At 38.4% G+C, this 17327-nt stretch overlaps 1 protein-coding gene across 1 annotated transcript in view; it reads right to left on the reverse strand.

Annotated features, from left to right (window-relative positions):
* Window positions 1-1542: 1542 nt before the first annotated feature.
* Window positions 1543-17327, reverse strand: part of LOC131258350 (uncharacterized) — a 48735-nt gene continuing 32950 nt past the window's right edge. The window contains exon 4 of the mRNA XM_058259614.1: window positions 1543-2063. Coding sequence (XP_058115597.1) covers window positions 1947-2063 — 117 coding nt within the window. The 3' untranslated portion in view covers window positions 1543-1946. The remainder of the gene's footprint in view (window positions 2064-17327) is intronic.

Genomic DNA, 17327 nt, shown 5'->3' on the forward strand with positions numbered 1-17327 from the left:
TCTTACTCTTGCTCGGGTGGCAGACTCTCAGGAGTTTCAGCTCCCTGTCAAGAGTTCGAGTACCCATAAGTGGTGAAATTCCACTAGGGTGAGTGTGTGGGGTGTTGTGTGCATGTGTCAAAAAAAAAAAAAAAAGAAGAAGAAGAAGAAGAAGAAAGAAAAAGAAAAAAAGAATCAAAATATAAAAACTTAAAAGGAAAAAGAAATCAGAACCAAATTACTTTCGAGATCGCATGCCTAAGGTCTTCAAGCTTCACCATCTACTCCGATATGACCCAATCCTCGAAAGGGAACCGTGCGAGCGGCTTCCTTCCCAGGTCCATCACCACTTTGATCAGCCGCTGGATCTCTTCATGATGGAACAAACCATTCCGCATCATCGGCGGGACCAGTTCTAGAAAAATCTCCAGCTTGGAAACATGCGACCGATCTGGACAATGACAACGACGATGCCGACGTGGAAGGCGTCGAGGGGGATGCGTTGCCATTGGAGAAGCGATCGGCAGGCCGACGGATCGGAAAGAGAGACGAGGAGGAGGTTGAAGATACGATCCCTTTGCGTGTGCGAGGTATTGACGGAATGAGGAGGAGAGGGAAGAGAGGAGGTTGAATGTGTGGAGGTACGTGAAAGCTGAGTAGCCCAACCATCACTGTGAACAATTTTTTGAGGCGGCCAGAGAGAGGAGGGAGAGACCAGAGAGAGGGGAAGGAAAATGAGTTATGGTTTAGGGGTGCCGGGTAAGGGAAATGGCCAAATGGGTTAGGGTTCGTGCGGGCGGCTGTGCAGGTAAGGGAAAATGAGTAAAGGATAACAGGATAAGTAGGGTTTTTTTTTTTTTCGAAGGGTATATATACCCTGCATCGAGTCAAGCTGAGTTCGAGCTGGATTCAATCCGAGTCGAGTCAAGCAGGGGCAAGCTCGAACTCGGCTCGAAATCGTTTTCGAGCTCCAAAAATCAGCTCGACTCAGTTCGAACTCAGCTTCGATCCGAGTTGAGTCGAACCTTTTCAAGTCGAGTCGAGCGAGCCAACCGAGCTAGCTCGGTTCGTGTACACAGTACACCCCTAGCTGTAATACTCTATAGATTCTTCTATAGTTAGTTGTGACAGGACCACCATGATGTGTGTTTGAAATCCACCGTGTTCATCAGGTGACCTTCATCCCAAAAGTCGGTGAAAGGATACCCACAATAGAATAAACCAGATTGTGTTGGGCCCCACCGTGGTGTGTATATGCCATCCTACCCTGTTCATAAGAGACGCCCCACCAAGATGAAGGGACAGCCCAAAAATCAAGCCGATCTAAAACACAGGTGGGTCATACCCACTTGAATTCGAAGGGTTTTTGGCACATTTTATATTGTGCCAGCTTTGTTTTTTAGGAGTCCCAGCTTGATTGATGGTTGGGTGCACTTGAATACAAAGTTTGGATATCACAAACAACATCTCAACCTTTTTTTTTTTTTTTTCCAAACCAAAAAAATCCCTTCCATCTGTTGGTCCACCATTACCAATGGATCATGCTCCATAAGAAACGTTGGCTACTGAAATTTTTTAAAACTAGATTTGGTCTATTTATTGAATGTGGACTGTTAAATGCACCTAATTTATAGTGTGGCCCACCAGATGAAGAAATGGTCTTGGGTCACTGAAAGGTTGTCACACTTACATATTTGCTGGGATGAACCTGAAATGCTGTTTTGGACAGCCCAACATCTCCAGATAATCGAAAAACACAAAATGAGGATTGAAGGTGGGGAACCACCTATTCTTCAGACCATAAAAGCTTACATAAGAAATCATGTTAAATCAATACAATGAAGACTACAACAGCCAGTGAATTAGAATACTTTCCTACATACCCCCGACCCTAAAGCCTGTAGGAAGCCGCTTGCTAGGAAATGGAGTGCTTGGGCTTTAACAGAGAGGATGTCCGTACATCTGAGCTAGAACCTAGAATTCGTTGGGATTCTCACTGCCCCTACACCCGACATGGCAACAGTACGTTTTCGCCTGAAATATACAACCAGTCCGCTTACAAGTAATAGAACCACCATGATTCCCTGTCCAAGAAATGGCAGCATATATAAACTATACTAAAAATAAAAAAATAAAAATAATAAAAAAGAAGCCAAACTACATAAGTGAATAGGAGACAGATATAACCAATAACTCAGTCATGGGTGTCGGGATGTTACACTACAAATTTAATTAAATGAGAAGAGTTTATTGACTGAGCTGTTACTCATGCAGTTCCATCATATGTCAACTGATGGGCCCCACATGGATAAATGATTGACTGATCTTAGCTGCCCCTATCATGGATTGGCCACAATCCAAAATCAACCTGATTAACCACCCTGGCCATCATTCGACGGCATTCAAACAGATTGTTGACATAAAAAACAGAAAAGAAAAAAGAAGCAATGGTACTATGGTCAACATTCATGGAAAAGAATGTGGGATGAGATGCATCATCCATGCTAAGAGCCACCACATGGACAGTTCTGATCATCTGAATATGCGACCATGGGGGTCCACTCAGTGATTCATGATGGTGGATCATGACACAAAATAAATGCATGAAAGTTGTGGTAAACCATAGGGTCATAATGCTAATGCTGGCCAACATCAGAGATTATTTTGGAACCTGTAAGCATCATTTAGCTGGAACATTCATAGTGCTAGATGGGTTCTAATATTCCAACACATCAAAATTTGAAGGGGTATGTGAAAACAAACAAAGCAGCTGTTCAAATTCAATAAACAAAGCATAATAAAAGATTTAAGATGGCATAGAGCTTCTGACGCCAGTTCCTCGACAACATTTGTAAACTTATTCTACTACTATTTGTGGGGCCCACTGTGATGTAGGCCCACATCCTCTCTGTCCATAACATGTGCCCCTTAAAGTTCACGTATCCCAAAAATTAGTCTGATTCACAGAGAACAGTTGGCATGGGGATGCCCACCATTAAAACCTTCAGTGTGTGTGTGGTCCACTGTGCTTTGTATACAACATCCAATCCATTGATAAGATGTGATCCATCAGGATAGATGGACACCCAAGAATCAACCCATTCAAAAACTCAGGTGGGACACACCAAGTGATTTTAGAAGTTTTAGGCATGATTTTTCCTGGTGTCACCCACCTGAGTTTTCGATCGACCTAATTTTTGGGCGTCAAAGAGAAAATGACAGGGATCACATGATGGATGAGTGGATATAGGCACTATATTAGGTAGGCCCAAATATTTAGTTGAAGGATTAGTTTATTCTACAAACATTGTAGAGGAACTAGCCTCACAGCTTCTAGCCTGCTACACCGACACAATATTCAAGAGTTAAAAGACTGACAAGAAAGACAATTAAAAAATGCACTGCTTACAGTAATAATATCCCATGCCAATCAAATAGCTCACAGTCATACGGCAGAATCAAAAGCATCCAGAATGTGAATATAATTGGACAGACATGTTCCTAGTGTGTGCATGCATGAGAAATTGCATGTGCATTTGAGGCTTACCATGTATTTGAAAGATACATTGGGTTCGGAATAACAACATATAGTGCTCAACCAAACCAACTACCGCTTTTGGTTCAGCCATGCAACGAATAGGTGCAGCCCACCTTTTGCTGATCCAGACCATTCATCTGATCTGGTGAGATCAAGTAACAATTGGTAACACCACAAAATTTTCTTCTATTAGACAGGCTTAACTGTCTGGTTGGTTGCCAGCAGAAGTATAGTTTGCATAAAGGTTCTCATTCAATAGGAAAAAGACCAAAGACCATGTGGCGACGATTTTCTACCTGAGGGATTTTTGGTGCCTGACTCACTCATGAAGAGGGCACCAAGATAAATGGTCCAGATCACGGAAACTTGAGGCCAACTTGTACAGTTTCTGATCTAACTGCAAATGCAATTCCATAGGCTGATGATTCAATATTTACTCTCAAATAAAGAATCAATATTTTCTATTTTGAATGTCTGAGGAAGTCCTTGAACACTGAGGTATCAGAAGGCAGTGCTTGACTTCAAAAAGAGAACAGGCAGCTGAAGTTCAACAATAGAAGGCCGAATATTGAAGGCTGATTTCGACAGAATGCTCCTATTGGTTGACAGCCACAATGAGATACATAATACAAAGACTATGATTCACATACCTCACCGATCAAATGACTTTCTGATATCTTTTGAGAAGGGAAGTTTGTTATTGTTTTTTTGGTTGTTGGCTCATCTCATTCACTACCTTGATGGATTATGTATTGATTGATATATATATATATATATATATATATATAGAGAGAGAGAGAGAGAGAGAGAGAGAGAGAGAGAGAGAGAGAGAGAGAGAGTAATGGTTTCCTGCACACTGTACTGCAGGAGACCTTTTACGCATCTTTTCCCACCGATCATGTAACTTGTCTAAGTGTGTTTGAGGTGGGCCTTACTATGACACGTCCTTAAAATCCACATTGTTCATTAAGTTTATGATAGAAATTAAGCCACAAGTCACAAAATTTTGGCAGATTTGTGAGTTAGGTGGGCCACAAAAGGGAAACAATAGGAGAGGAGGGTGCCTACTTTTGAATTTTTACAGGCCCACCATGATGTTTATGTAAAATCAACTCCAACCATTGGTAACCTTGTGGCAAGGTGTCCCGTATCGGTATCGGTTGGCGTAACGGTGACCTCCAAAACCGATACGGATACGGGGGCGTAACGGTGATACGGGGGTGTAACGGCCCATAACGGCGCAAAATTTTTTTTTTGCCAAAAAAATATGAAAAAATATGGATTAAATCCGGAATATTCTAAGCTTCATTTATAAATTGGAACATGTTTATGGTGGTGTAACGGTCCACTCTTTAGTGAGAAGTTGTATCGGACTGTCTGATGAATTTATGAACCAGATAACCTGAATTTGACTACAAATTTCATATATTTAATTTTCTAACTATCTACTATCAATGATAGATATATTAGAATGAATGTAATATGAAAATATCTTACATTTAGGTGTTTGCAATTATTTTTGAGGGCCAAAATTCATGCGTAAATAGAAAAAAAATATAAAATGGCACCCCAAATATGTAAAATGCACATTAACATGTTCTACTATGATTAACACATCATATGGCATCATTAAAACAGCAAAAGAATCATTAAAAAATGATTTTTCGAATTTTCAAAAAAAGGGCCGAAATAAATGCGTAAATAGAAAAAAAAAAAAAAAAATATATATATATATATATATATATATATATATATATATATATATATATATATATATATATATATATATATAAAATGGCACCCCAAATATGTAAAATGCACATTAACATGTTCTACTATGATTAACACATCATATGGCATCATTAAAACAGCAAAAGAATCATTAAAAACGATTTTTCAAATTTTCAAAAAAAGGGCCGAAATAAATGCGTAAATAGAAAAAAATATTAAAAAAATATAAAATGGCACCCCAAATCTGTAAAATGCAAATTAACATGTTCTACTATGATTAAAACATCATATGGCATCATTAAAACAGCAAAAGAAACATTAAAAAATGATTTTTCGAATTTTAAAAAAAAGGGCCAAAATAAATGCGTAAATAGAAAAAATATAAAAATATATAAAATGGAACCCCAAATCTGTAAAATGCACATTAACATGTTCTACTATGATTAACACATCATATGACATCATTAAAACAGCAAAAGAATCATTTAAAAATGGTTTTTCGAATTTTCAAAAAAAGGGCCAAAATAAATGCGTAAATAGAAAAAAATATTAAAAAAATATAAAATGGCACCCCAAATCTGTAAAATGCACATTAACATGTTCTACTATGATTAATACATCAAATGGCATGATTAAAACAGCAAAACAACCATTAAAAACTGATTTTTCGAATTTTAAAAAAAGGGGCCAAAATTCATGCGTAAATAGAAAAAAATATTAAAAAATTATTAAATGGCACCCCAAATCTGTAAAATGCACATTAACATGTTCTACTATGATTAACACATCATATGACATCATTAAAACAGCAAAATATATTAAAAAAGTATAAATACATATTTTTGACGAATTTCTGAAAAATGGCCCACCGAGCTTTGATTCAAAAAAATCTATAATATAATGTGTTTTTCTATCAAATACCTAGCTAAGGTTGGTCGAAATTAGTAGTAGAAGGAGTTAGAAACAGTTTGGAAGCAAGAGGTTTCAAAAAAACAGCAAAAACAGAGCTAAAAAAAAAAAAAAAAAAGTTACCGTTTCGGGCCCGTTACGGCCCGTTTCGAGCCGTTACGCCCGTATTCGGCCGTTTCGGCCCCGAAACGGGTAACGGTTCGTACCGTTACCGTTACGTATCGGCCGATACGGCCGATACGTAACCGATTTGGCATACCATGCCTTGTGGAAATTAATTTATGGAGACCAATCATTGGGCCCATTTGTGATGTAAGTCAGCTACACCAAGTGAAAAAGTTTGGATGGTGGGCATCCTGACACTCTTTCTGCTCATGTGGCCCAGCAGAATTATGGATGTGGCTAATGTTGAATTCACATGTCTAAATTATCTTCATGACCTTTACGATAAGAGTAGATTTTACATGCACATCAAGGTGGGCCCACCATGTATTGGTTGGGATGTTGTTGTTGCAGGTTGAGATGGCCAGTAGCCATCTGGTTGTTCGTCAGTGGTAGTGGCCCAACAACGATGTATTTATTTAATCTAAGCTGTCTGTTCCATTTTACAAGCCCATTGTATAGCATGATCCCAGGAATGAGCCAGATTCAAATCTCAGGTGGACCATGGCACACAAAACAGTATAGGGACGCCCCACGATTAAAACTTTCTTTGGGGCCACCAAAGTTCTAGAAGAAGTTGATATTGTTGTTTTCCCTTAATCCAGGCCTACATGACCTAACCAATAGGTGGGATGGCAAATAAACGTTACAGTGGACCTTTGACCTAACCTATAAGTAGGATGGCAAATAAACATTACAGTGGACCTTTGGAAGTTTTTAATGGTGGGAGTTCAATCCACTGTTTTCTTATGGTGTGGTCCACCTAAGATCTAGATTTGGCTCATTTTTTAGCTCATGCCACACATTGAGTTAGAAAAATGGATGAACAACTTAGATTAAATACATAATTATTGGGTCCGCCAGCACCTGACTAGAAGCAAGGTGGCTACCGACCGTTTCAACATGCAATCCGCTAGGGACCCACCAATACAGAGACGGTTGGAGGTGGGCCCACCTTGATGTGTTTGTAAAATCCACTCTGACCATAAGGGGAATGACGCTAATTTAGGCATATGAATTAAACATCAGCTGCATCCATAATTCTGCTGGGCCACATGAGCAAAAATAGTGCAGAGGACTCCCACTATCCAAACTGTTTCACTTGGTGGGGCGCACCTAAATCACAAACCAACGTATTGTTATGCCCTACGGCTTAATTACTATCACGGATTTAACAGCCGAAGTGGATTTCATAGACACATTACAGTGAGGCCCATCTCAAATACACTTATCTAAGTTGCATGACCGATGGGGAAAAGGTGCGCAAAAGGTATCATGTGGTACGGTGTGTAGGAGACCATCACACTTATATATATATATATATATATAAAACTGTGTGTGTATAAGTTTTTGTATGCTCTGCTAGGGCACCGTATGTATATATTTATAAACAATATGAGGGTTGTGGAAGTGTGTGGTTTTTGTAGATCTTGATTTTAGAAGGATTATGGTGATTTTTGTGGAATTTTTTGGATTATGAAACACACACAACAATTGCCCTAGCTAACTTTTTCCTCCTCTCTTTCTGCACCTTTTCCACTTTTCTTACTGATTTCGTCTCCAATCTAACTCGACTTGGTATTAAAGATTGGATTCAACATGCCGTTTTGCTCGTAGCTGTCACATCTTGCTAACGTCAATGTCCGTATCGCTGATGTCAGCGTTTGTACTATCTGTATGGCCATGTAGCAAATGAAGTGTATGGTTTGGTAGATCTTGATTTTAGAAGGATTATGGTGATTTTTGTGGAATTTTTTGAGCAAGATTAAGGTGAGTTTTGAAGCCCCCGAGGTATTTTCTGGAAATGGCCCATTTTGAGTTTTTTTTTTTTTTTTTTTTTAAGGATTTCTTTCAATTGGATGAGTTTTTCCAATGAAAATCAAAAGGGTGATGGTCGGTTTTTTTTTTTTTTGCATGGAGAGTTATCTTTCCTTAGTTTTGGGGGGAAATTTGGGCGCGGTTATTAGGGGTGCATGTCGAATTGGTAGAACCTTGGAACCAGACCGGAACCGACCAAATGGTCTAGTTTGGTTTGGTTATAGAGTGCACCGGATCCGGTTCCAAAAATCAAAGAACCGGTTACATCGGTTTGGTTCTCGGTTAGGGGTATGTAGAACCGAACCAAACCAGGAACTGAACCTATATTTAAAAAAAAGAACCTAATACCCTAACCCCTATTCACGCTGACCGCCTGACCCTGCTGCGGCTGCTCTCTCTCTCTCTCACGCCGGTCCTCCCTCTCTTTCGTCGGTCCTCTCTCTCTCTCACGCCGGTCCTCTCTCTCTTTCGTCGGTCTTCTCTCTCTCGTTGGTCCTCGCCCAGAACCATGGAACCGATCCGGAACCGAACCGGTTTTAACGGTCCGGTTCTAGGGTGCTAACGGTCCAATTCCGGTTCCGAATATCCTAGAACCGTTAGGAACGGTTCGGTTCCGGTTTCACCCCAAAATCGGACCAAACCGACCTGTGTGCACCCCTAGCGGTTATGACAATTTTATCCTTTTCCTTCATTGTTCATGCGAACTCAGTTGGGGACTGGTGTCCAACACCCTTATAGGCATGTTCTGTCTCTTCAAGGTTCTGGGTTTGGTATGTGGAATTTTATTTTTATTTTTTATTATTTTTTATTATTTTTTTCGAGCTATGTGGGATATTGGCTATACACTGGAAGTCGGGTGACTTGCATCATTCTTGTGTTTCATATGTATCTTCTCTTTCGATCAAGTATGAAAGATAAGCTCTTTACTGAAGCTCGTATGGGGCCTTCTGATGCTCCCATAGTGTTGATTATAACTATAAGTTAAAAGGGAACAATTACTTGCAATGGGCCCAATCCGCAAGCTTTTTAACAATGGAGCACCCCAAGTTCCAATCATGCTCTTGGTTATGGCAGTAGATCCGAAGGTCGAGTTTCTAACAAAGGCGGTTGCAATAACGACTTTCTTAGTGGTCGTGGATGTTGTCGTGATGGATCTTCCTAGACTTTCTCTCATTGCGGTGGCACTAACCATACAATTGATCGTTGTTGAGATATTGTTGGTCATCCTTCGTGGGCAAGCGCTTATATGGCAGGTGTTATATCATCTAGTTCTAAGAAATATCGTCAAGTACCTTCAACATTGCCCTGTGGTATGTTGCCCTTAGGTGATTCAATTATAATCCCTCGAGAAGTATATGATGCATTGATGCACCACCACTCATGTGACCTAATTACTTCTTCCACTACTGGCTTATCCCAGTTAGGTACTACACTCCATGCGTCATCATCTCCCTCCTCGGTCATCGACTCAAGTGCCACATTTGACATGATTGGTAAGCTTCATCTTTTCCAATCTTATGAACCTATTAGTCAGCCTAGTTTTGTTACCGTTGCTGATGGTAATCACTCCCTCATCTTTCGAACTGGATCCATTACCCCTTCTACTATGCAGCTATCTACTGTTCTTCATGTTCCTTCCTTTCCATTGAATTTGTTGTTTGTTAGTCCTCTTACTAAATCATTGCATTGTTCCATAACATTCTTCCCTTCTCATCGTGTATTTAAGGATCTCCAGACGAAGTGGACGATTGGTGGGGGTAGTGAACGTGGCAGGATTTACTTCATCAACGATACCCCTACTAGTCCTATGGGTGCTTTGTCATTAGATAGGGAACTCGTGTAGAGATGACATTGCCGTTTAGGGCATCTACCTTTACCAACACTGAAACTTAATTTTCCTTCTATTTATATTATTGAACCATTATGTTGTGATACCTGTGAATTCTCTAAGCATCATAGAATTGTGTTTCCTGTCAGCTCAACTACGAGGAAGTCTAGATCTTTTGAACTGATTCACTCTAATGTTTGGGGCCCTGGGCCTGTTGACTCTACTCTAGGTTACAAATACTTGGTGTCTTTTATTGATGATCATTCTCGCATGACATGGATTTATCTTATAGAATTTAAACATGAAGCTTTTGATATGTTCAATGGCTTAATGAAGTCACTAATCAATTTCAATGTCCCATTAAAGTTCTTCGTTCTGACGATTATGGCGAAAGCCTTCTTGACATTTTTTGCAGGATCATGGAATTTTATCTTAGACTTCTTGTCCAAGGACTCCTCAACAAAATGGAGTTGTCGAAAGAAAGAATCATCTTCTCGAAATTACATGTGCGCTCATTCGTATGAATGTTCTGAAACGTTTTTGGGATGATGCTTTACTTACTGTTGTCTTTCTTATTAGTTGCGTCCCATCTAGGATTCTACACAAGTCTTCCTTTGAACTTTTATATCCTCATGATAAAGCTTTTCCCTCATCTCAAGTTTTTTTGTTGTACTTGTTTTGTTCATAAACTTGATGGCAACAAGTATAAGTTAAGGCCTCGATTTGAAAATTGTGTATTTCTGGCATATTCTCAATCCCATAATGGGTGTAAATGTTATAATCCCCTGACTCGCAAGAAGTATGTGTCAGCAGATGTCACCCTTTTTAAAGATGTCCCCTAATTCTCATTTGAAGGACGTTCATTACACGATCATCTTACTAATTAGGGTAGACTTTGCTAGATCCACTTATAGCTCTTCCACTTCCCTCTTTTGATGAAGACTCAAATCCTCCTAAACATCAAGCCATTACGTGTGCACCAACAACGGAAGAAAGCCCCCACCACTCAGCCTTTCATCATTCCATCTACTTTCGATGGAGATCCAAGTACTATCCCTTCATCTTTTGATGATCTCCCTATTGCTTTATGCAAACCTAGTCAATCATGTACTCACCATCCTATCCATCATTACGTCTCCTACTTTCGGGGCTTTTGCTACCTTAGTCTCCTCTTCATCTATTCTTCGCACTCTTAGGGAGGCCCTTAGTAGTCTTGATTGGAGGCAAGCTATGATGGAAGAAATGCAGTCTCTTGAACAGAATGATACGCTGGAGCTAGTTCCTTTACCCAAGGGTACGTAGATAGTTAGATGCTGTTGGGTTTAAAATATTAAGTATCTTTCAGATAGAAAGCTCGATTAGTCGCCAAGGGCTACACTGAAAACTTATGGTGTGGATCAATGTTTTAAATATCAATGATATCGGCCGATATATCCCACAATACATCTTGTATCTCACCTGTGTGATACAAAACGTACAAGTATATCCCACATGTTTGATCCAGTGAGCATTTTCAATTTACGATCCTTTTAAAAAAAAAAAAAAAAAAAAATTTATGTTAAATCAGTGTCAAATTATTATAAATCCATTTATTCTTCATGTTTTGCATGAAAATTCATAGAGTTGGAGCTTTTATTTCGATATCCATTGGTTATTCTTGTTCTCCATTTATTATTATTATTATTATTATTGAAATTTTCCTTCAACCAGCTATCAATTAGGACTAATTTCCAATTATTTAGGAGTATTTGATGAAATGATCATCACATACACTCTAATTATAAAATTTGAGTGTAGGTGATCTGATTTTGGAAAAATTCGAAATTTCTCCAATTTATCCCAAATTGCTTGCAATGTTGCACTCCAAACATGAAATCAAGCATGTATGTTAGCTAATCTACTGATTTTTTAAGTCGTTGTCAATTTTCGAAAAATAAAAATTATATTTTAATTAAAATTAATAAAATATTATTATTTTTTTCAAAATTTCCCTTCAACCAGCGATCAATTAAGACTAATTTTGAAGTATTAGGAGCATTTGACGAAATGATCATCACATACACTCTAAATGTTATGCATTCAATTTGAATATAGTTGCATTGGTTTAGTTAGACAATGAATAGCTTAGGACCCCATACAAAGGAAACCTATTATGTGCACTTCTTTTTTGAGATGTTATGATTTAATAGTGTTTATTAAGGTCTTTTTTAACAATCGTCGAAGTTTCATTGAAAAATTCAACCATTTTCAAAATGTTTTCCCATGTTTCCCAAAAAGTGAGATAAATTACCCACTACAAACGATATATCCCATTAGATAACCGATATGTATCTGTATCTCAAGGATGTGATACGTAACGTGATACCGATATTTCGAACACTGGTGTGGACTACTTCGAGACCTCGTCTGTGGCCAAGCTTAATTCAGTTTGTGTGATCATCTCGTTAGTTACAAATCTATCTTGGTTGTTATTCCAACTAGATGTGAAGAGCGCATTTCTTCATAGTAACCTTGATGAGGAAGTGTTTATGGATAAGCCACCAGGATTCTCCCTGACCAGTGGCTCGCAACGGTTTTGTCGCCTCAAGAAGGCTATCTATGGTCTTAAGTGATCCCCCCGGACCTGGTTTGACAACTTCAGCCGTGCACTATTGGACTTTGGCTTTGTTCGTAGTCATTCAAACCACTCTCTTCATCCATTGTCGTACTGCAGGGATTATGGTTTTATTGGTCTATGTAGATGAAATTGTTTTCGCCAGTGATGATGCTGAGGGCATTACTACTCTTAAATCCTTTATTCAAACGCGATTTTCTATCAAAGATTCGGGCACACTTCATTGCTTCCTTGGCATTGAAGTGGCTAGATCCAAGTCTGTAATTGTTCTATCGTAACAAAAATATGCCCTCGATCTCGTCTAAAGGCTAGCATGCTTGGGTGTCAACCTATTGCCACTCCTTTAGATGTTGTTAAGAAATTTAATCTTGATGATGGCAACCTTTTATCTGGATCCGAGCATGTATTGTCGCTTAGTTGGTCATCTTATTTATTTAACTATTACATGGCCTAACCTGTCATTTGTGGTAGGCATTGTCAGTCAATTTATGCACGCACCTCGTGTGGCCCATCTTTCTGTTGTGCATCGGATTCTCCGTTATCTTAAATTGGCTCCTAGTCAAGGCTTACAATTTCAGCAACATAGTCATCTTCATCTCTCTGGTTACTTTGATGTTGACTTTGCCGATAATTTTCATGATCGCCGATCTACATATGGCTATTGCACCTTTATGGATGGTAATCTAGTCACTTGGAAGAGTAAAAAGTAGTCCGTGGTTGCTCGGTCCATTGTTGAGGCTGAATATAGAGCAATGGCCCATGTGGCGTGTGAACTTATGTCGTTGCGCACCTTGGTCACTCTCCTTCTAGTCTGATTCCTTTGTACCGTGACAATCAAGCTGCCATTCATATTGCCAGCAATCCTATGTTTCACGAGTGCACCAAACATATTGAGATAGATTGTCACTTCATCCAGGAAAAGGTGGCCGCTAAAGAAATTGCAATTCCATTCATTCGTTTCGAGGAGCAGCTCGGAGATCTATTCACTAAATCTGCAATATCTGGTGACAGGTTGGGCATTATTGATATCTATGCTCCACCTTGAGGGGGAGTATTAAGATATATATGTAATTGTGTGTATATATGTTTTTGTATGCTCTGTTGGAGCATCATATGTACACATTTATAAATAATATGAGGGTAATTGATGCAATCGTCCCGCATCCCACACGTGCACGCTCTGCACGTGTGTACAAGAAAAGGACCACCTTCCTTTTTTAACCATCCTCACTTTCCATTTTTTCAAATTTCTAAATTAGAAAATCTGCTCTTTCTTTCATATCTTTATTTTTAGGCAAGGAATAATCTTAAATATTTTCTTCTCGAAGTATCTTCTTATTTTAGAAAGCTTTGTTACTTAGGTGCTTTCCTATTTCATAGATTCTTATTTTAGATATTTTCTTAAATATAGAAAGCTTTGTTACTTAGGAGCTTTCCTATTTCATAGATTTTTAGATTTCATATATTTTATTACAGATTGTAAGGTTGATTATAAAAAGGCTTCTGTCCTGTGGAATAAGACAACTTGATCAATATTCTCTTTATGAAATTTTCTTCTTTTCTCTATGGTGGCTGTTGAAGGGAGGGAAAGTGGTCTCTAATTCTAGACTAGAGGACTATTGAGCTTGCTCACAGTCTTGCATTGTGATCTCTAGCATCCGGCTAGAGGATTGTTGGATCTTTTCCACAATCTCTTTATTTTCTTATTGATTTATTTGCTTTCCTTTTCAGGTTTGCATTAGTTGTGCAGATGAAACACGCACAACTATTGCCCTAGCCATTTTTTTCCTCTTTTCTCTCTTTATACACGTTCTCTTCCACTTTTCTTATTGATTTCTTCTCCAATCTAACTCAACTTTATGTACTCAATTTCTACTAAACAAAATTTTGCATTATCAATGAAATACCTATATGCCAACCCCAAATAGCTGGGACAAGGCTATGATGATGAAGAAGAATCAAATATATATATATATATATATATATTTATTTATTTATATGCACACACGACTATATAGGGAAGAGAGTAGAGACCAAATGCCTCTAGAGGATCGGAACTTCTGTGCCTCGACATTTTGTACCGTTCAGGTGGCACATGATTGATGATTTGAACAATGCATCCTGTGGGCTCCAAATTTTTTTTTTTTCTTCTTTTTTGAACTTTCTGTGGGCTCCATCATTGACTAGCTGCAAATTAGAAATTGCCTTCGTCGGACCATCCTGTGTATCTAACGATGAACTTTCTCCTCATTGAATGTCAGTTTTTGCTGACTTCTGTTTTTCAGTTCCATGCGAACGTTGACGATTAAATAGTTAAGATTGTCTAGTCTACTTTTCTTTTTGCCTACTGCCCATTCACCATAGGACTACTAAATGAATGGTTGCAATCTCATCCATGTATCTTAATATGACATGTCTCAACTTGCTATGGAACCCCCATGGTGTTTAGTCATTTTGCACTTGGATGATGTTCTTTTTTTATAGGTACGGGCTCCAACACAAGACCTTGATGTTGAAATGCACTGTCTACAAACACTTGAAATGATATTCTTTGTGGCCAAATTAACTTAAAGGATGTTTACTAAATGTTTTGAAGTCCCATTATTTGAAAAGTTTCCACAAAATGCATTTTCAAAATGCTTAAGTCTGCAATGCTTTCTAAAAATATAAATTAGCATGAATCTATTGTTCACACTTAAACAGAGCGTAACTATTTTTTGGAATAAAATGATATTTCAAATTCCAAGGGCATGTGTTAAATATCTGGACACAACTAGAAACTCACCAGCCGTTCCCAAGCCCAGTAAAGGAGTAGGGTTCATGTTAGATGTAGGCACCTAGTTGTAGAAATTTCGATGGACAATACATGTATGAGGTGCTCTCCAGTCATATTTGGGCCACCGTAAGCTATGGTGGTACTGGGCAAATGTGGGGTCCATGTTATGCAAGAAAATCCAACCTATCTATTAGATGACTCACCACATGTTACCCCTAGGGCCCAAAAATCAAGCTTATCCATGAATCATGTGGACCACAGCATAGGAAACAAGATGAGAGGGAACACCTGTAAGTGCTATAGTATAAATCTAGCACCCGAAGTATTGTCAAATTTTGTTGTGCCAAACCATTTAGAATTTGTATCATACTTTGAGTTGAATTGATCAGGTTCGTACATTTCAAAATTGTTTGCATCTTCGTCAAACTTGTCTACATTTTCAAGTTGAAGAGAAGATTGTTGAAGTTCATGGTTTCAAGTTCAAATTCAAGAACTAAGGCTCTAGAACTCAAGTTCAAGTTTGAAGTTCACATATTGTACGTTAAAGACTCAAGAACTCAAGCGTAACTCAACCATCAAGTTCAAGAGATCGAACTCAAGCTACACGTATCACAAGAAATCAATGTTCTGAAGCAAATGATGTTTCAATTGTTCCAACTCACAAACAAGGTATGGATGACCCTAGATTGATCATAGGTTGTGTCATATTCATTACATATTTTATATGAGTCATTTCATAAGTTTATAGGTCATTTTCTCGACTAGTCTTAGTCATTGTTCGACTAGTCCAAGTACTAGCTTGACCAGTCTAAGAGTTTTCTCGACTAGTCCAAGCTTTGTTGCAATTTTTCAGAATTTTCTGTTGGACTCTCGACCAGTCCTGGAGACTGCTCGACCAGTCGAGTGAACAGTGCTCGACTGGTCGTGCAGGCTCGACTCAAAGTCCAGCAAGCTTTTTTGGTCCCACTCGACCAGTCAAGTACATTGCTCGACCAGTCGAGCAGGCCACTAGACCAGTCGAGTAACGATTTTATCTTATCACGCCAGAAATTTTGAAATATTGTTGATCCTTCAACCAATTGATCCAACCATTAGACCAGTCGAGTGAATAATATTGTCACCTATAAATAGAGCACGAATTTCAGAGTTTATTCATTCATTCTAAGCAAAATCAAGACACCACTCTGAGAGATAAGTTTGTGAGTTTATTAAGTTATATTGTGCTCATTTTAGATTCTCTTTAATTAGCTTTTGTAATTTGATTTTGTGATCTTCATTCCAATCTTATTTTAAGAAGGGATTTGTATTTTACCCTTTCTTGAGATCAAAATCAAATCAAGCTAGCCCAGGTTGATTTAATTAAAAATCATTTAGAACTAGAACCTTTTCATCTGTGAGACTGGACATTGAACATCTTCGTCTACATCGGATTGGTTCTACCGGGCTTCTTCAAGAGGAGAATTTCCAGATAAGTACATTTACATTTTGTATATCTTTTGTGGTTTGGTTTGTGAGGTTGTACCAGAAAATCTCATTTTGGTTTTGTTTGAGGTGATCCAGAAAATCTCAGAGTGTGGGGTTTTTGTAATTGTGTAAGCCCAACTAAAGACACAATTGTGAAAGTTTTAAGGCGAACCTTGGAAAACCTTTTTCATAGTGAACGCTAATATCTCGAGGGAGTGGATATTAGGAGTGGACTAGTTGTGTGGCTGTTTTCTAACAGTTGGTGTACACACAAGTGAACCACTATAATTCCTGGAGTTGTGGTGGATGATTGAATGTACTTATGTGTGTGAATGTTGTAATTTACTTTAAAGCATTTGTGGTGAATGGTGTAATTTATTTTATGCACATGTGATGAATGTTGCAATAACTTAATTTATTTTCTTTACCTATTTATTGGTTTGGGTTTTTAATACTTACAATGTTCTAGTAAGGTTGTCCTGCCATAAGCCTTTGGTTTTTGGTGTTA

The sequence above is a fragment of the Magnolia sinica genome, chromosome 10 (assembly GCF_029962835.1).
Source record: "Magnolia sinica isolate HGM2019 chromosome 10, MsV1, whole genome shotgun sequence".
Classification (NCBI taxonomy): Eukaryota; Viridiplantae; Streptophyta; class Magnoliopsida; order Magnoliales; family Magnoliaceae; genus Magnolia; species Magnolia sinica.